At 37.5% G+C, this 20,726-nt stretch overlaps 1 protein-coding gene across 1 annotated transcript in view; it reads left to right on the top strand.

Annotated features, from left to right (window-relative positions):
• Window positions 1-4,596: 4,596 nt before the first annotated feature.
• Window positions 4,597-20,726, top strand: part of myo10l3 (myosin X, like 3) — a 51,732-nt gene continuing 35,602 nt past the window's right edge. Inside the window, exons 1-11 of the mRNA XM_079880840.1 lie at window positions 4,597-4,691; window positions 12,013-12,171; window positions 13,238-13,425; window positions 14,873-15,007; window positions 15,104-15,242; window positions 15,347-15,431; window positions 15,528-15,634; window positions 16,111-16,240; window positions 16,757-16,875; window positions 18,731-18,877; window positions 18,971-19,071. Of these exons, the coding sequence (XP_079736966.1) occupies window positions 12,061-12,171; window positions 13,238-13,425; window positions 14,873-15,007; window positions 15,104-15,242; window positions 15,347-15,431; window positions 15,528-15,634; window positions 16,111-16,240; window positions 16,757-16,875; window positions 18,731-18,877; window positions 18,971-19,071 (1,262 nt within the window). The 5' untranslated portion in view covers window positions 4,597-4,691; window positions 12,013-12,060. The remainder of the gene's footprint in view (window positions 4,692-12,012; window positions 12,172-13,237; window positions 13,426-14,872; window positions 15,008-15,103; window positions 15,243-15,346; window positions 15,432-15,527; window positions 15,635-16,110; window positions 16,241-16,756; window positions 16,876-18,730; window positions 18,878-18,970; window positions 19,072-20,726) is intronic.

The raw sequence follows: 20,726 nt of genomic DNA, 5'->3' as shown, positions 1-20,726 counted from the left end.
GATTGCGCTGTCTGATCCTCAGTAGTTCCACAAAGGAGAAGCTGAAGCTGATTCTGGTTGTTGACTGACTGCTGTCACCCGTACCTTTATACTAGACCAAGACTAAAGACTACACAGCACCTATTGTTAGTCAATTCCTGACTGTGCAAGTTGGAATAGAGGCCATTCTAGCTAAAGCTTGGTATGTAGATCTTAGTCCTTTCATTTTCAGCAATCTAGCATTTCTTGAGTTTCTAGAAGTTTTTTTCTAAAAGTTTCTAATTTGCTAAAATTAAAAAAATTAAAATGCGGAACACTAAGCAAAGATTTAAACAAGGAGGTTCCATTGTTTGTCTTGTTATTCTTGTTGAATATGAGTATGTTTTGAATATGTTTTGTCTTTTTTCATTCTAATACACAAGACTTGGACCATGATGGATCCATTTTTAGTCCAACTGTAATTTGAGAGAAATTCATTTGAGAACGTGTCATTTTATTATGTTCCTTCTGGATTCCATTGGAAGTTTCCATTTTAAGTTCTTGTGTTATGTTCTTCTTCTGCCTGTTCTAGGTTCACAACCTAATGGTTTAGATGGTTTAGATGCTTTTTGTTTTTAAGTTATTAGCTGTTATGTGTAATCCTCATGTCTCTTTTGTCTTTATGTATTATTGTTTGGTCTACCTGCATCATTCAGCTAATGGTTTGTTTTTTCAAATTCAAAGCACATTATATCTAGCACTTGGATTCAAACTTTTTGCTCTTTGGCATAGTGAAAAGAGAACAACGGGGGGCGTTGGAAGCAAGATTTTTGAAAGGGGGGTGTTCACGAGTTTAAATATATAACACAAATTTTTGTTCATTTACTTTGATTTATTTTAAGCGTTTAGTAATTTATTTATAATAAACACTTTAAGAGGGCTATTTAAAAAGTGTTAGGACTATTATGTTAAATTATGTTGTAAAACATATGGGCTTTGTGTGATGTCATATTGTGTGTGGACGCGCGTTTGTGCGCGTGAAAGAATACGTCAGCAGCGCTAAAAAAAAAAGGCACTAGGCAGTTTTTTTGTGTTCATTTCTATTGTATCACGATTGAAAGCAGTATCAATAATGTCAAAAATATGATGTGCCGTCAAGTCCGGGTGTGTGTAGGCTATATGCTGTGTTCTCACCGATACGCTTGCCTTGTTGTGATTCGCGGAGTTTTGACGAGTTGTATTTTGACGACTTGATATTATTTCTTATTCAAAAGTTTAGAATGCCTAACATTCTAAAATCTTCCAGTTTAATGCGACATGTTGCCTAAGCTATGTGTCGTTTACTTTTGTTACTTTTTACTTTTGTCGTTACTCTATTATTTTTCCAGTCATAGAGCACTCAAGCACTGACTAGAATCCAGCGCTGACAAGAATCAGCATTCACGAGCTCAAAAATGTGTTTCGCGCTGACAACTATCCGGTGGTGCCTAGAATCCAGCGCTGACTAGAATCACACAGCGGAGGAATGGAAAGTTGACAAGCCATTAAAAAGTATTGACTTAAGGAACACTTAGGCTATATTTTTTTCATATATTTTCAATAAATCATGTTCCCATTCACTCCTGCGACGAATTTTAAAATTAATTAAACTAAATTCTATTTATAAGGTAAAACTTTTACATTTTTAGGCATTAACTAATTCCAATCCCTAATGCCAAAATGTTTTCTTTGTTCACCAAGTAATTTACTGGTCAGGCATTATTGTTAACTCGCAAGACAGTAAGGAGAAAATGACAATTTAATGGATAATTTAAATATAGGCCTATTCTTGCAATCACATTTTGGTAATGTATTCATTCCGCCATTACATCTGAGCGCGAAACGCTACTTGGGTAGTTTCAAGATATAAAAATAATTAATAATACAATAATAATTTCATTGTTCATATGTGTTTATTCTTGTTAGAATATTTTTTTTCTTTCTGATATTGAACACAAATTAATCACGACAAACCAAATTAATTGTAATTGTATTGATGAAAACAAGCTGATACCAAGGTATTTTAGGCCTACAATTCTAACATAATTTTTCATGAAAAATCATGATTGTATTTATTTATTTTTCGAAAGTAAGGTTAATGTATAAGCAGCTTCTTGCAATACTCTCCTAAATGCGTAATAAAACCTAAGTGCAAACATTACCGCTTTAATGACCGCCCTTTATTTTTCAGTGCATTTGTTTTACAATATATGGCTATTACTGTCATGGGACTAATATTATAACTATTATTATGTAGTAGTGTAATGTAGACAGACACAACTAAAAGAGGTTTGAATTTTTCTTTGTTTAATTTGCAAACTGAATATAGGTTGGAGCTTTTAACTCTCAAAGTGCACTAGATTGATGAATTTAACATTAAAATGCACAAAATTTTCTTAAGGGAGGGGGGGGGGGGGGGGGTGGCATGCCCCCAAACCCCCCTAGAAGGCCCGAGGTCCACCCACCACAGATTTACCAAAAATCCTGTGAGAAACACTGGTATTGCTATGCCAGTGCAGTTTATAGCTTGTTTTTTTGGGGGGATTAATCACTGAAGTATAGTACATTTGTATTAATAAATGACAATTTTGCACTTTCATCTGTTAACTCTGACTCATTCCTGCTCGCTCATTAGTTTGGGGGTGGGGGGCGTTCAGGGACCTGGATATTGGATAGGGGGCGCTGGCCCAAAAAAGGTTGAGAACCACTGCAATAGAAGAACAGTTTAAAGTGAATAAACCTTAGATCCATGAGGGACCTTTCTGATGCCAATGATGTTGTAATAGTTTTAAAAGGCAGATCTTTTACCATAATCATTTTTTTCTTCCGATTGTTTTTAATCATTATGAAGCTTCTTAAATGTATTAATGCTCAAGACGCTTGAGTGTTGAATTTAAATCACAGTTTATTAAACAATTGGAGATCAATATCATCAAACAGAAATTAAATGACACAAAGCCTTCAAAGTTGTAGCTGAATGGATTGCAAAAATCATCTTTCTTGGTTGAGAATTCAAAAGTAGTCATGTACAGGGGTGCCCTAAGGATTTTTCTGTATGGTACGCAAAAGAAAAAATGTAGCCTAATCATAGGTGACTGCATCACAGCAGCTATTTATTTACATCTTGTCATCCTAATTAAACTTAATTTTTCACTGAATAGTTTCCACACTGACGCACAATAACGCACGTTCTGTTTATTATAAGCACACGTTGCACTTTTTTCATCTGCCACTTTAAAGCTAGAGTTCTTTAAAGCAGGATAGATTCTGATTGGCTGTCATTGTTTTTTCCTTCATCACCTGAAAAAAATCCTTCTCAAAGTGATTCCAACAATATTGTTTGGTTATCGTTACACTTGTGGTGTGGACTTCCCTATTCTCATAGAATATACAACAGTTATTAAAACTTTATGGTTATAGTTATCATCCTTGGTGTGAACGACCATTAAGACAGTGTTACAGTTCACAACAGCAGGAAATGACTAGTGGTCTTAGCAGCCAGACTTTTGTTTTCCTGTTTTTGCATCTCCATTTCTGCATTCTTGGCCTTCCGATTGAAAACATGGAAGTTGGCGGCTTTGTTTAAAGGATGCCACACAATTAGACAAAAGCATTGCTAGACCACCCTTTCATTGCAGCTGTTTTCATCATTAGAGATTTGAGCAAACGCATACACTTAAAGGCATAGGTCATCCAAAAATGGAAACTCACGCCCATGTCGTTCCAAACCTGTAGCTATGACTTTCTTTCTTCTGCAGAACACAAAAGCAGATCATTTGAAAATGTCTATTTTGTCCATACATTGAAAGGTAATGGGGTCCAATGTTGTTTTGGACCCCATTAACAATAATTATATGAACAAACAGTTAACCATTCTTCACAATATCTTATTTTATGTTCCACAGGCGAAAGAAAGTCAAGGTGAGGGTTTGCTTTTTACAATTCAGACTGATCTTGGGACTTGACTCTATTGATTTGGAGGCAGTAAGCAACCACCCAGAATGCCCTAGCAGCCACTTAGCAACGCTTTGGCATCTCATCAAAAACCCTATCATAGAGGCGAGTGCACAAGCAAAGGCCCCTTCATAAAACTGACATGAGAAACAACCACCTCTTTTCAAAGTACAGGGTTTGGTGCTGTCAAAAGGGCTTTACTTTGGTTTGCAGCATGTGCTGTTGGCATGAATAGTGTTCTGTGCTGCCTGTGTGCCCACAATGTGTGTTTAAACCCATTGGGAGGGATCTTTCTACCAGTCAAATGCACCACTGTATGACTACAAAATGAAAACGTAGCGAGACGGAATGGCTGTGGTGCTTTAATGATGATGATGGAAAGACCATGATGGGGTTTAAGGGTTGGGCTGTGGTGGAGATCAATTGAAATTGCTGACTGATATCCTCTTTGTATCATCTTGTTCTGTTCTCAGCTCTTTTTAGAAGCACATAATATTGTCTTATCCATATACATGCATATTTAATTTATGTACCAGCCGCAATAGTAAGGAAGTCTTCTTAGGTCAGATCTTTAATGAGCTTGTCTTTTTTGTGTGCTGTTCTTTGTATTTAATGTCTCATATGGTCTGTCTGTCTTTTAGGGAGCTCGTGTGTGGGTGCGGGATAAGGAGCAGCTCTTTCCCTCCATTGTGAGCTGCTGTGATGACCGGACTCTCATCCTCACCACAGACTATGGAGAGGTAAGAGAGACCGCCTGCTGTGAACTTTTATTTTAATAAAAAATTACTCACCCTCATGTAGTTCCAAACCTGTATGACTTCCATCCGTGGAACACAAAAGATGATGTTGGTCACTATGTGCTTTCATTGTATTAAAAAAAGTTTCAAATTTCTCCTTTTATATTAAAGAGTGTGAATAAATGATGACAGAACTTTCATTTCTCTTTAAGAGCTTTCACCTTTATTTGTGCCATTGTTTTTGGCATTTATTCTTAATAAATCGGATGGCCATCTGTCTGAGAGAGATAAACGTTTCACTGTTAATGTCTTCAATTGTGTGAGGTCCTGCAGGTAAAGTACGGTTTGAATTCATTCCAGTTTCTCACTACTACAGTTAGACCTTTTGATATGAATAGCAGGAATGTCCATAAGGAAGCCGAGTTTAGCCACTGCGTTTAATCAGTATGGCCCTCTGTTAAAGCTTTGTGTCTGGAGGAAATCCTGTTCTCAAAGCACAATAAGAATGCAGGTCAGAATATATTTATCAGATGTGTGTCAACATGTAGCCTGTGTGCTTTGTTCTGGTCCTACATAATTTTAGGAATTGTGATATACTGTACAGTTCAGCTCATATGTTTAAATATCTCTTGCAGACTTTGTATGATCAATTTTTAATCTCCATTAAATCTCCAGAAAATTGGATTCTTTATATCATTAACAGAACATACAGTATGGACTATCTTGCGACAGGAAAGCTGCTATACAAATTTGTAATCTTATTAGTAATCGTGTGTGTCATTCTGAACATACAGTGCAAATTAATTTCTTTCTTACTATTCCTATTCCACATTTAAATCACTTCAAACTGATTACTATTTCCATAGATTAATACTTGAGTATTTCCATAATTGCTTAAACCGGCAGTTTTTCAATTCCAGATTTAATGCAAACTCTGCAATTCTTATATTCTACATGCATTAAAGTGCCCCTATTATGTTTTTTTAAAGTTCCCTAATTTTGTTTTGGAGGTCTCCTACAACAGGTTTACATGCATCAAATGTAAAAAAAAAATGTTTTTTCTCATAATATACATTTAACATCACCACATTTTTCTATAATTCTCAAACGACTGGTCAGATGATTCAGTCTCTCTAAATTCCTCCTTCCCTTCAGCCTGCTCTGCTCTGATTGGCCAGATGGCCCAGTCTGTTGTGATTGGTTAATATCAGTTATTATTACCATAACTGAATTTCAGCTCAGGAGGCTTCCTCAGTCCTCAGCGTATGTACACATTGTAAAGACAGTAACGATGACGTAAATTTTACCAAGCACTTACGTGAATGACTGATGTAACATACACGTTTGTAAAACAAATCTTGCTCCATCCTTTATCTATACTCAAAGTAGTAAGAACGACAGACAATCTGCATTAATAGACACAGTTTTATGTAATGGTGTCCCACAGCAGCTTAGCAGAAGTATTTCAGTAAGACAGTAATAACGTAATAATAATAATAATAATCTAAAACACAAAACTATGTATTCTGAACATCCGGTAGAAAATATATTCATTAATAATTATTCAAGCTTACAGGTTGTGATTCTGAGGAGCAAGCTGGTCCAAATAAACTGGGTACTGACCCATCTTTCAAGAGCAAGTGTTTTGCGAATCCCGCGATGAACTCTGAGATTTGAGAAGCAGTCGTCAGTAAAATTACGGGTTTGTGGGCTGGTCAAGTTGTTCGCGGGCGGACAACGTACATCATAGGCGGCCATTATGCAAATGTCTTTTCTAGTGACTGTCACGCAGTGGGATTCAAATTACAGACGATTCGTTTAGGCGGTTCTGAGTTGATTATTTCTTTTGGAAGACAATTACTTTATTTATCATGCACTTTCAACTTTGCAGAACACACACTGCATGAAAGGGAATATTCGAAAAACCATAATAAGGGCATTTTAACATAAATGACTTCCAATGTGGTGGTGATCAATTTTGTGTTTAGGCCAATTTCAACCAAGCACAGTATGTGACCATAAAGAAGTATTCAGAGACTATACCGACTAAAGATAATGAAAAATGAAATGAAACTCTCATTTCGAACTGTTAACACCCCAAACCGACAGTTAGACTCCCGGCATGCATTGCAGTGTCTGGCTTGTAAAACTGCATAGTAAAGTGTAAGTGCATGGGACCCCGTCACATGTTTTATTTAGCGAGCTTACTGTGGCATCCATGCCCCAACAGAGATCAGGAGGCTGTGTGTGAGTTCAGTGAGGTGTGAAGAGACTGACACTCCACTGACATACTGTTCTGGGGTGAAGCTTGAGCTCGAGCTCATTCAGAAGAGTGACTTGCTCTTGCCAGAGCTCTATGTATCTATGTATGTAACTGTCTGTCTGCCGGTTCACTCTATCTGTCTGTTTCTCTCATTTGGTCTTTGGTGCAAAAAAGTAAATTATCTGTATTTTTATTTAAAGCTGGATTGTAACTGATGTATTAATACTGTATAATAAGCCTATTTTTGTTATCATTTTAGACTTGAAATGCTTTTAACACCATTATCAGCAGTATTTAATAGACTCTTGGCTTTCACTAAGTCTATAGATAGTGTTTTGTAAAGCAGACCCTGTGTTTTTCTGGGATTGCTTTGAGCAGGGTGTGACTCAGCGCTGGTACAGCGGATGGGTTGAGAGAAGAACGCTTCCTGTGAAGAGTAGAGCCATTTCAGCTGGCCTCCATGTGTCTGCTCACTACTGGGCCGTCCCTATTGATCAGGCCCCACCCACCTCATGCATATTCATATAGGCTATGCTAGCAGGGTGTGGTCTTTTGAACACAAAGCCTCATGCAGGGCTCTTGTACAGAAGATGCCAGTAACTCTTTTAATTACAAACCTTCAGTTACTAGACAATTGATCATTTAGATTATTTACTTTTAATAAGCTGATACAGTATACAACAAACTTGATGAAATTAATTTGAATTTTATTGCGTATACAAGGCAATGATAGTATTTTAATGACAGATGGCAGACAGTGCCTTGATGTGATGTCTCGTAGTCATTACAAAATATATTTGCTAAGATGTGTATAGCATAAAATGATCTTTGCTTGAATAAACGATCTTTTGTTTAAATACAGTCCTAAATGATACTGCGTAGTTTTATATTTAAACATACTTTTTGGACCTTGTTTTGGTGCATCAGTCAGCGGCCCTGCCCTCGGTGAAAACGCCACATTAGGAAAACATTGATTGTGCACTTTATAACTCTGGATCAATGGATTTAGCAGATGGTTTCACATGCACACGCACGTTTAGGGGAGTGTGTTGGTTCTCATGTAAGTGCATTGATGTTGTGTGTGTACTTACTGTTTGGAAGACCATGAAAGCATTAATTGAATGCTAATACTTGAGTTGTAAAATACTTACAGGAATGAATATGCCATTTCTCATGCAAGTCATGCAAACTTAAATGAAGATTAACAACAATTCCTAATGCTTAATCACTTTGTCCATGATGAGGAAGTCTTGCTTCTGAGGAAGACAGATAAACCTACATGGACAATGGACAGTTCCGCTAAACAAGTGGAAATTTGGTATCTTATAGTGATAGCAAACTGGAACGCAAATAATAACTCCTACAAATTCCAGGAAATTCCATTTATTTATCCCACACTAGGGCATAATTTTTTCAAACTGACTGCACTGGTTGTTTTTTCTCATTTTTTATTGATGATCTCATCATCAGGATTCCCAGTTCTCCCAGGGATGGTCCATTGCTTAGCAACCAGAGGTGATGTTCCCGTTTTCTGGCACACTGTCAACACTGACACCCATTGTCCTGTCTGAACGCCTGTAATGTGCTAATGGCGCTATGACAAGCTGACTCCCTGCCATGTGTCAATTTGCAGAGCACAGCGGGACACTATAACCTGGGGCGCATAGATGATCATAGATGTTAAATACACTCTTATTTTCACAAAATTTATGACAATTTGTTTGCAGTCAGCATGAACTGAGTACAAAATGACAGCAGTTATGATAGATTGCATTAGATTTTAAATGTTGCTGTAGAAAACCCTTGTTCAGTATTTACTTTATAGCCATCATGCTGCTCAGTTGTCATATTCCTCTAATTGTGTTACATATTGTCTGACATAAGTGAGTTCACAGCCACACAACGGCAGAGGACAATCAGATGAGGCATATGAAATGTTGCTTTGACAGTCAGATTATCAGACAAAAATTGTCTCATTTTATGAAACCAGCTCAAGTTATAATTATATTAGTTCAAAAGTTTGGGTTTAGTAAGGTTTTTTAAAATATTTTTTAAAAGTAATCTCATGTTTACCAAGGCTGCACTTATTTGATTAAAAATACAGTATAAACACAGGAATGTTGTAAAATATAAAATATTTTGAATATGTTTTCAAAATGTCATTTTTTCCTTTGATGGCAATTGGCAAAGCTGAATTTTCAGCATCATTACTCCAGTCTTCAGTGTCACATGATCCTTCAGAAATCATTCTAATATGCTGATTTGCTTCATATTTCAAAGTTCAAAAGCACAGCATTTATTTAAAATATAAATATTTTGTATCATTAAAATGTCTTCTCTGTCTCTTTTGATCAATTTAATGCATCCAATCAAAATAAAAGTGAAAATGTTACTTTTAAAATGTATTTAAAAAAAAAAAAAATGTTGGCCCCAAACTTTCAAACGGTGGTGTATATATTAAATTAATAATTTAAATTCAGGGTTATTATAGTTTTGAAGTAAAAAAAAAGAAAAGAAAAGCTTTTTAAAGTTTTTATAATTCCATTTTATTTTTAGCTTTTCTTTATTTAAATTTTATTTTTGTTAGATTTTTATAGTTTATTTATTTTATTTTAATTGTATTATTTTTGTGCTGCTCAAGTTAAATAACATAAATTAAGTTGTGGCTTCGGGTTTCATCGCCTTATCTAGTGGCATTTAAAAAAAATTAAGAATCTATACAATATATTTATTTTTTCATTTAGTTTTAGAGTCATAAACATCGGTTTTAGTTGATTTTTTTTTTTTTTAATATAGGTTTTAATTTGATCTGTTAATGAAAATATTTTAATTGAGTTTTCTTTATAGTTTTTTAGTGGTGACATTCACTCGGACCAACCTAAGGGACATTTTCCTGGTCATCCCCACGTAATGAAGCCCTGCCTCTTACCACATCCTGTGAATGTTTGATTTAGACACATTTATTGTCATTTAAAACCTCCCACTTTGCATGTACCGAGTGTTGTTTCAACCTCCAGGCTGTTTGTTTGCCCTTAGCGGTGGGAGCCAGCATATCATGAATAGGAATTTAGGGAATTTTTTCAATTAAACATCCTTGACTTTACTGGATGTTTGCGGATGAATCATGTGGCTGGAGCTTTGTGCATGAACTTTGACCCAAAGTGCGTCTGGCGTCCTTCTGTGTTGAGAAATGACCCATAGAGAGCAAATTCCTGGTCTGGTGAAAGATGAGGCGTCACACAACGATAACGTAAACTATGAAACACATTAACACAGCTGTGATGCAACAATGACCTCATTATACATGAATGAATCATGATAAAGTCATAGCGCCCCCTAGAATAAACTCACACTGCTTCACACCCGAAACTTTAATCTGATAAACAGAGCCTCAGGTGTTACTATGGGTTTTGTGTCTCGTATCTCCATATAGATCACATTATCTCAGGTTGGGGCTGAGATTCTGCCAAAGTGCTGTTTCCTTTCTGTCTTGTCTGATCAATGAATCTCATCTGTCTGGAGACAGGCCTGACGAGCCACAATGATAAGATCATTATTGTATTTTAGTGGCACTTTTTGCTAATGGATTTGTCATCGATCTCAGTTACAAGAATAACTATGACCTACACGCTTCGAAAGAAACATTCAACACAATTTTAAGGAATTTATTTAACTAGAGGTCTTTGCCAGGGTGTTCCAAATGAGTTGCTAAAGTGTTTTGAGCGATTGTTTGGTTTTATCGTCTACTGGTTAAAGGTAGGTTAGGCGATTTCCGTGCTGGAGTTAAATACTACAGTTTTGTTCAAAGTCCTAACTTTAAATATGAACAACACAACTAATTAAACGTTGTCTGCATATATAGCAGACTTTGGCTGTCTAAAGCCTGTTTAAATGTGTTCTTTTATCCACATTCTTCCTACGCTTTGAGCGCATTATGGGAGTAACTTCCATTAAATTGTAAACAATCAGCGAAAGGTTCACTCTGAACACAATAATAAGCATTTTAAAAAACTTAGTACAATAAGATGCATTATTCTACTCACCCTTCAACCATCGAACATTAAACAAAAGGATGCTGAGGAATAAGGATTCTTTGTTGTTCATATTTATGATTTGAAATGATTTGTTCCCCAAATTCCTCTCATAATTTAAAACGCAGTATATAGGAAAAAGGTGGATAAGAAGATAAGTAACATTGTCTCTATGTCTGTAGTTTAACCCAACACTGTAAACAATACAACATATGTTTTTCCGTTGCTTTAACTCAAAATAAGTACTTTTTTAATGTTATACAAGATTCAACTAATTTTTTAACTCATGTAATTTAAGTTGAAATGACTTAAAAATCCTAGTTGATCCAACTGAAAAATTTAAGGCAGCAACTTTTTTTTGCTTTTTTTTTTTTTTTTTTTTACAGTGAATGTTTACTGATCTGCTCAGAAATGATCTCTCTTCTAATATAATATTAACAATTATTCTGACATTTACTTGAAGATTTGTGTAGGATGTGTGTGCAACTTTAGTGGTGGGATGCTTGTGCATCAGTTAATAATGAATGACAGTGCATTACAATAGATACACATGATAATGTCTGTATGATTCAGCAAACACATCTCAAGGAATCCTCGATGTCAGCTAAGTAGATTAAAGAGAACCGGTTCAAATGCAGTGTGCAATGAAGACGTCAGCCTTGTGATTCAGCATAATGCATCGTGTCCAAGGATTTCTGAGGACAAGTCGTGGAGGAAGTGCTCAGGACACTGAAAGTGAGAGGATCACTGTGAAGATGTCATGGGTGGGTATGGTTTCAGGAATGTGAAACAACTTGGCAGAAAGATCGAGCAGGCCCGGACAAATTAGTAAAACAAGCTTCCGGCCCACATGTATACTCCTGTAAATGAGCCCTGTCTTGTGCACTGTTGCTTCATAGCAGCATAAATCACAGATCTCTTACTCTGGTGCACTGGTTGATCTGAGAGCACTAAAACTAATGTCCCAGTTGCTCCTCTGATGACAGCCCTTTATAGTTTGTGTTGATAATGACATGGTTGTGTGTTGAAGGTGATAACTCTGGATCAGGGTGAGGTGAACAGGCTAAAGGTTTTCCCCATGCATCCCACCAGCATCAGTGGAGTGGAGGACATGTCCACTCTGGCCGAGTTACATGAGGCCGCCATCATGCACAACCTCTTTCTTCGCTACCAGAAGGACCTTATTTATGTAAGTGTTGTTTTTGCAAAACGCACACACACACACACACACACGCACACACACACAAACCATCACATCACAGAAAACTTTTTCAAAAAACATCACTTAGTATGGTTTATAAGCTGTTTTCCTCATGGCACACACACACGCACGCACGCATGCACACACACACACACACACACACACACACACACACACACACACACACACACACACACACACACACACACACACACACACACACACACACACACACACACACACACACACACACACACACACACTAATTATCTTCTTTAAATTGAAATAGGAATTTGATTGCAGTGTTTTCATGTAAACAAGGGAACAATCTGTACTTTGAGAAGTCTTTTGCCTCAAAATAACTTTGTTCTGTGAAGCTTTAATGGGGTTTAATCTGAGCTTAACGCTGTGCAAAAATGTGCATGTATCAACAATAAGCATGAAATAAATGCAGCAAAAATTGATCCCAAGAACTATGACGACTGGTTTTACAAAAATTTCACCGTTTTTCTGTGGATACATTGTCTTCTAATTTCTATTACCTCTGATGATAGTTTTATAAGTCTGAAACTACTTACCATTCATGCTTTATGATTTTTTTTCATTAACATGTATGTTATCATTTTACTTTTATTTAACTGTCAAACTGAATTTTAACATAAACCACAATATACAATGTTAAACTGACCAGAAAACATAACAGGTATATTGTAGATTATTAGATAAACCAACAATAATTAAAAAATAAACACACGATTGGAAATCTGTAGTGCAAAGATTTCATTTGAGTGTCAATCTATGAGAAAACATACTATCGTAGATATTATTATACACTTGGAAACTTTTAGAACCATAAATGATACAATACAAAATACTGTCATGGATTATTTTTCCCAGGTGAATGGTGTTAGAGTCAAGGTTAGTTAAATTGTCTATTGGGCTGGAAAAGTTCAAATGTCCCACTTTCCATTTCGATACATACTTTGTTCAACATCAAAAAAGTAAACCGTGTACGTTCAAACCTGTTTGTTCTTATTGTTGTTCATTCTTGCAGACTAACATTGGCTCCATCCTAGCGGCCGTGAACCCTTATAAGCAGATATCAGGGCTGTATGACGCCGAGGCAGTGGATGTGTACAGCAGACATCACCTGGGTGAACTACCTCCACACATCTTTGCTGTGGCCAACGAGTGTTACCGCTGCCTGTGGAAGAGACACGACAGTCAGTGTGTGCTCATCAGGTAACACGCTGCTGCTGCTCTTAAAGGCATCACATCACATTGAGTATTATTCTAGTTTAAAGGAATGGAATACTATTAATCAGATCCTCTTGATGTAAAGCTCACCAGTCAGCTTTTGGTGATTTTTTCCCCCCGCTGTTGGTTGGGATCGCCTCTTGACCAAATATCCTGAAGTTTGTGTACCTCATCAGCGTAATGTTGTGTAGTATTCGCGCTGCTATAACAACACGACTACAGATGACAAGGAACCTTGTTGTGTAGTGTGAGCACCACAGCATTTCAGGTCCTGTAGTGTGAACTTTACCCTGAGTGGCAGCTTGGAGTGATTGGGTGTTTGTGCAAAGTCTTTATATGGTATTTGGCCATCTTAATGAAACATTTCAAATTGTAGGGAGTTAACAGCATTGTGAGAGTATGCACAGTTCTAAGGGCACCACAAACTACAAACAGAACAAGTGTTAAACAATAAATCACTTCACTGGACATGGAGAGGGAATTTTACCCACTAGTCATAGTGCCCTTACTCTGTACTTCACAAAGTTTGGCTAAAATAAATTCACCATTCAGGAGCAGATATTATTAAATGTAGGGGTTTCGGCTATGATGAGTGTTACAGTTTAAATATACCAGCCCGGTCTCACCCCAAAACGTCACATACTGACGCGTCTTGACCATACGGCAACATACGACGAAAAGGGTACCCCTAAAACGTCCATATGAGACGAAGACATAAGCGCACCAGCAGCGCCTCTTAGCGGTACCCTAACGCATACCTAAACCTACCCATAACCCAAAACGTCACATATGGACGTTTTAGGGGTACCCTTTTCGTCGTATGTTGCCGTATGGTCAAGACGCGTCAGTATGTGACGTTTTGGGGTGAGACTGTGTTAAATATACACGAGTTCAAAAGATTTTTTTTTTTAAATTTAATACTTTTATTTAGCAAGGATGCATTAAATTAATGAGAAATGACAGTAAATACATTTATAATGTTTCAGAAGATTTCTGTTCAAAATAAATGCCGAACTTCATCAAAGACTGTGTGACGGTATCACAAAAATATTAATAAATGAACTGCTTTCAACATTTATAATAATAAGAAATGTTTCTTGAGCCGCAAATCAGCATATTAGAATGATTTCTGAAGGATCATGTGACACTGAAGACTGGAGTAATGATGCTGAAAATTCAGCTTTGACATCACAAGAATAAATTACATTTTTAAAGATATAAAGTTTTATTTTTTATTACCGTTTAGATTTGGTGAGTATAAGAGACTAATTTCAAAAACATTTAAAAATCTTACCAACCCCAAACTTTTTAACGGTTGTGGTATTTTTACTTAAGTATGTACTGTATGTTTCAATATGCCGACCTATAAAACTACAGACAAAGGTGTGCTTGCGTGTTTACTGTGTGCTTCTTCTTGTGTGTGTGTTCTCAGTGGAGAGAGTGGTGCTGGGAAGACAGAAAGCACCAAACTGCTGCTGAAGTTCCTGTCTGTCATGAGTCAGAACTCCACAGGCTCTCCGCTGTCAGAGAGGACCACCAGGGTGGAGCAGGCCATTGTACAGAGCAGGTCATACACACACACACACACACACACACACGCACGCACACATACACAGTTGTATCTCTTTCCATTTTAACACCTGTTCCTTCTCTTCCACTCCAGTCCAATAATGGAGGCGTTTGGGAATGCAAAAACCGTTTACAACAACAACTCCAGTCGCTTTGGCAAGTTCATTCAGCTTCACTTCTCTCAGAGTGGAAATATTCAGGGCGGCTGTATTATTGATTATTTACTTGAAAAGGTATCTTTTATTTACTTTTTCTTTTTAGCCATTTATAGACCTCCAGATGAGCAGCTGTTGGCCTATTAAATGCTTTGTGCTTTAAAAATGTCGTAACATTCCAGAATCGAGTTGTGCGGCAGAATCCGGGAGAGAGGAACTATCATATTTTCTATGCATTGTTGTCAGGTGCTAAGCATGAGCACAGAGGTGAGATTTGAGCTTTTTATGCACTTTAAACTTTAAATAAGCTGAATCTTTTACTCTGGCCATTGTTTTTATATTACTCCGTGTTCTCATCCTCAGAAATGTACATGCTGGCTGATTCTCCCGAGGCGTATCATTACCTCAACCAGTCTGGCTGTGTGAAAGACAGAAGCTTGAATGACAAACACCTCTATGATAGTGTGATGGTCAGTCAGTATTTTGCATGGTCTGTGTTTGACAGTGTTCTTGACTCTTAGACAGTTACTTGTCTCATGAACATACAGAGGTTAATGCCATGCAATTGGGCTTTAATAAATGTTCCACTAGAGGGCACCACATCATCTCTTTTCTGTAAACTGTTCAACACAAAGTATAGGGTTAGTTCACCAGAAAATGAAAATTCTGTCATCATTTACTCACCCTCATGTTACTATGTTCATCTTCGGAACCACAAATGAAATGTAGTTAAAGAAATCTGAGAAATTTGACAGTCCAACAAAGTTCATAAACAGATTGTAAAACTAATCCATAAGAATTGAGTGGTTTAGCCCTAATTTTCTGAAGAGACTTGATCGCTTTATATAATGAGCAGATTTAGACTTTTATTATGTTTTTATTCTGTAATATGTATTATAAGGGGAAAAAGACATGTTCATGGTTTTATTTTATTTAATGACTGTAGGAAGCTTTGAAAGTGATGGTATTCACAGAGGAAGAGATCCGGGATGTCTTCAAGCTGCTGTCTGGGGTCTTACAGATCGGCAACATTGAGTTCATGACTGCAGGGGGTGCTCAGATCACCACTAAAGGAGGTTCGATACGGATCAGCGTTTGTCTTCAGATTCTAATATGCTGATTTGGCGCTGAAGAAACATTTCTTATTCTTATTAATGTTGAAAACAGTTATACTGCTTTCTTTCTAAGGATTATTTGATGAATAGAATCTATTTGTAACATTATACATGTTTTTACTTTTACTTTTGATACATTTATGCATCCTTTTTGAGTAAAAGTATTAATTTCTTTAAAACAAAAATCCTACTGACCCCAAACTTTTGAATTGTTTTAGGTCTGGTTAAAACTTGAATCTTTACGGGTCACAAATTGATCCAATTAGGTTTTTTGGAACATTTCATTATTATTTTCAAAAATATGCTGAAGACATGCATGAAACTGAAGATTCAATATGCTCTATGAATATTGACAAAATAATAAATATTATCTCAGGATAAGATATTAATGGATGTTTAATACTGACCTAATAATAATGAATAATCGCACTTTCCGCAGTTGTGAAGGCTTATGCAGTGTGTTTATTTGAATGACAGTGGTCAGTGTCGTCAGTGATCTGCTGGGACTCGACTCCTTTCAGCTGTCTGAGGTTCTGACACAGCGGTCCATGATCCTTAGAGGAGAAGAAATCTGCTCGCCCCTCACCGTGGAACAGGTAAGGAACCAGGACATGCGTCCATTTTTATGATGTTGTATAGTATACTGGCATGTTTAGGAATAAGAGATATGTCTTTGTTTATTTACATTTTGGAATAAGTTTGGGCAATGGTTTCAAAAAGTTTTATATTTCTGCTACAGATTTTTTTTGTGTGTTTATTTTACCCTTCATGTTGTATCATGTCGTGACATGTCTGTGCTGTGCCCTCTGTGTTCAGAGACAAGTTCCTTTCCCTGCATCCCCACTCACCCCAGATTTACTGACAGACTGTCATTCAAAAATCAAAAAGTTTTATATTTCTGCTACAGATTTTTTTTGTGTTTACTTTACCCTTCATGTTGTATCATGTCGTGACATGTCTGTGCTGTGCCCTCAGTGTTCAGAGACAAGTTCCTTTCCCTGCGTCCCCACTCACCCCAGATTTACTGACAGACTGTCATTTAAAAAACATGCTCACACCCATACGCCTGCGTAAAAAGTGTCTTTGCGTGACTTGGTACCATTTCCTGTTTTTTTGTCCCCTCGGATTCCTGCTATAATAACTCAGTGATAAAGATCTCATGAGAAAACACACAATAGAGGCAGAGTGTGGAGACGGCGGTTAGCAGCCGCCTAATGGGGGCAGCCTACCACACAAATATGCACGGTAAACACAAGAGACTAGAGAGTTTAGCGCTCTTGAGAATTCTTCTGTCCCGCAATGCAAGTTCATGGTCAAGCGAATGAAAATCAAAGGCTTGTTTTTGGAAACTGGTTGGAAAAAGGGAGCTAGACCAATGAAAATGGAGCTAGGGGATGAAAGTGTGTGCATGCGAAGAATAAAGAGACCCCAACCCACATTATCCCATAAATCTCATCCAGCATGTACTAAAGGGCCCTGGCCTTTGTGACTGACACACAAGCAATCTTTTCATGAACAAAGACAATGGCCACTAACTCCAGCCTGTGTTAGCGGTCATAAAGCAGGGCCACGTCTTAATGGAGGCCCTTATTCCTCCTCCTCTTTTTCTCATAATGCACTAACACAGTGGCCAGGACCTCAACAGCTGCCATTGGCCGTATCCTGCACAAACAGCCATTCTTTCAGGTCTTTCTGATGGAGCCAACACACAGTTCAGAATCAGGCAGAAGTGTCTCTGACTGATGAATTATAGTGTTGCTGAAACAATAGACGGGAGTTTAGTGTTCTTAGGAATAGCAGAGGCTAATTTGTGGTTATTAACTTTCTCTCCTTCTGTAATCCAGTAATAGCAGCTCAGGGTTATTGCTGGGTTTATGAGTTGAAACTGAACTGAAATTCCAGAAGCAGATATTTCTCAAGAGCTTCCTCACTTTTCATCACTTTTATAAAATGAACTGGTCGGTCAGTTTTATTGGATGTACTGTATAAATCAGTTCTCACAGTGTGTATCTGTATCCTAGCACCGGTGTAGTTCATCACATTAAGATCAACATGTTCCACTACTGTTTGACAACCAGAAATTATTTTTTTCTTCCTTTTGAGTATAATTTGAAAAAATTAGGGTGGTTTAAATATGGCCTAAGTGTCCACATACTTATTGGGGCCACTGTATTTGATCCAATCTCAGCTATAAATCAGGAAAGACATGCATTGTTTTCAAACGTTTAAAGACACGCACAATTATTGAGAGTAACAACCCTGCAAATTCAATCCAACAAAACCTTACAGTTTCTTTTTATGATGTTGAAATGCAAATAGACATTTTAGTGTTTTGTAATAATCCCCAGAGACATTGCTTGTTGATTTTATGGTTTTAAATTGCACTGTTGGAGGCTAACTAAAGGAAAAATGTCTCTGGATTAATATTTGTCTCTGCCCTGCTTTCCAAAGGCAATTGATTCCAGGGACTCTGTGGCCATGGCGTTGTATTCCCAGTGTTTTTCTTGGATCATCACCAGAATCAACCAGAAAATCAAAGGAAAGGACAACTTCAAGTCCATTGGCATTTTGGATATCTTTGGCTTTGAGAACTTCGAGGTGAGAGTTCGTGAGTTGAGGTGAAACGTTCCAGACAGACAACTTGCCGATGGCAGGTTGTCATGTTTTTATGACTTTTTTTCCCCCCTCCAGGTGAACCGTTTTGAGCAGTTCAACATTAACTATGCCAATGAGAAGCTCCAGGAATACTTCAACAAGCACATCTTCTCCCTGGAGCAGCTTGAATATAACAGGTGGGTCCTGCCAGTGACCCTGATTCTTAGATTTTGACTTAATTTGACTCTAGAAACCAGCTTAGATAGTTCTACACTGTCTTCCATCCTCCATTTAACTAGATAGATGAAAGAATTAGGCCATAAAGCCATACCATACCAGACATGTACTGAAATCACACACATTTGATGAAAAACTTATATAGAACATGCTTTTCCAATCGTCGCAAAGTATGCATGTGTGTTGTATAAATGCAAACTGGACATACTACACTGGACAAATATGCACTGACACGTCACTTGCATCGCTTTCCCCCCTTCCATAAATCCTCTCCCATGGCCTCATGGGATTGTAAAGTATCCACTGGATGCACACTTCAGAATCTCTGCATAAGTATTAGGTCATCTGGGTACTTTTCGTCTACTATTTTTCAAATACTATTCATTCGGACTGGTTTTTGCCTACTAGTGAAGTGTGCATAGTCATATTCAGCACATGAGGTCTTGCATTACTGTGATGATAACAGACTTTAAGTTAGTAACTGACATACTCAGATTGATCAAGATTGTTTTCAAACTGCTCATGCATAGTGACTTGAGAAAACTGACTGTAGAAAACAGCAGTGCTTACTGGAGCGCCCTTTGTGGCCACTCTAAGAATGCAATGCGTGATTGTTTCGCATTATGAATTGCACTCTGACACATTTCAATGTATTTTTCAGACCTTGAGAATCTTAGAGAATCATGCATGCTTATTGCTAGTTAACTGAATATTGCCACATGCGGTAATCAAATATCTGTGCAGATAAACTGGATGTTCTATTATTCAGCTAGCTATAAAAATATAGGCTACCTTTAACTAGCTTGTCGTTTCAAACTGTTGCTCTACCATGACAGTACTTCACCTGAAATGACTGTAAATATATGACTAATGCTAATGTCTGCTATAGTGAGAAAATGAACCATGTGAGAAATGAGAGTCCATTATTGGGCTGTTTTGTGCTAATGTACGCAAGAAAACCGACTTAGGCTAATGTTTACGCTAAGACATTTTACTGCACCTCTGAGCTAGAGGTGTTTGCCTCAACTATTTGTGAACAGTGTGTTTCAGGTATTAGTTTTAGCAAACAACAACACATACTCAGACATGTAAAAGAAGCTCTATCATCCTCTTGACTTCTGAAGTGTGTTCAGAATGTAAAAATAAATAAGTGTATACAACTGGACACAGTTGACTAAGCATTCACGTGCGTAGATTACATCATCATCAGGACATGAAACTGCTGTGGAAAACCTAAGAGTCCGACACAGACTGCTCTGTAGACACGTAGCTTCAAGCTATCAGGTGTCACAGAGAGCTCAGGTCACAACAGGGTGAAATCGTATAGAAGGAAGGAGGCGCGACGTGTCCCAGAGGTGTATGTGACATGATGTACATGACATGGACTGTGCTGCACTATCTTTTAGGGCAGAGTGATGGAGAGATAGCAGATTAACTAATGCCTCTTCTTACTAGGCACTATGGAGGCACTCTGCCAGATGTGTGAATGGGTCTCCTCTTTCCCACACAGTTGTGTTCTTGTGTTGAAATGTGATGGCTGAGGGGGGGTCAGCAGAGCCCGGTCACAGCTCATTTCATCACATGAACACTGAGGATAATACCACCTTTGTGTACT

The sequence above is a fragment of the Squalius cephalus genome (genome assembly GCF_949319135.1).
Source record: "Squalius cephalus genome assembly, chromosome: 9".
NCBI lineage: Eukaryota > Metazoa > Chordata > Actinopteri > Cypriniformes > Leuciscidae > Squalius > Squalius cephalus.
The sequence above is the reverse complement of the archived record's forward strand: the minus strand, read 5'-3'. Positions and strand labels throughout refer to the sequence as shown.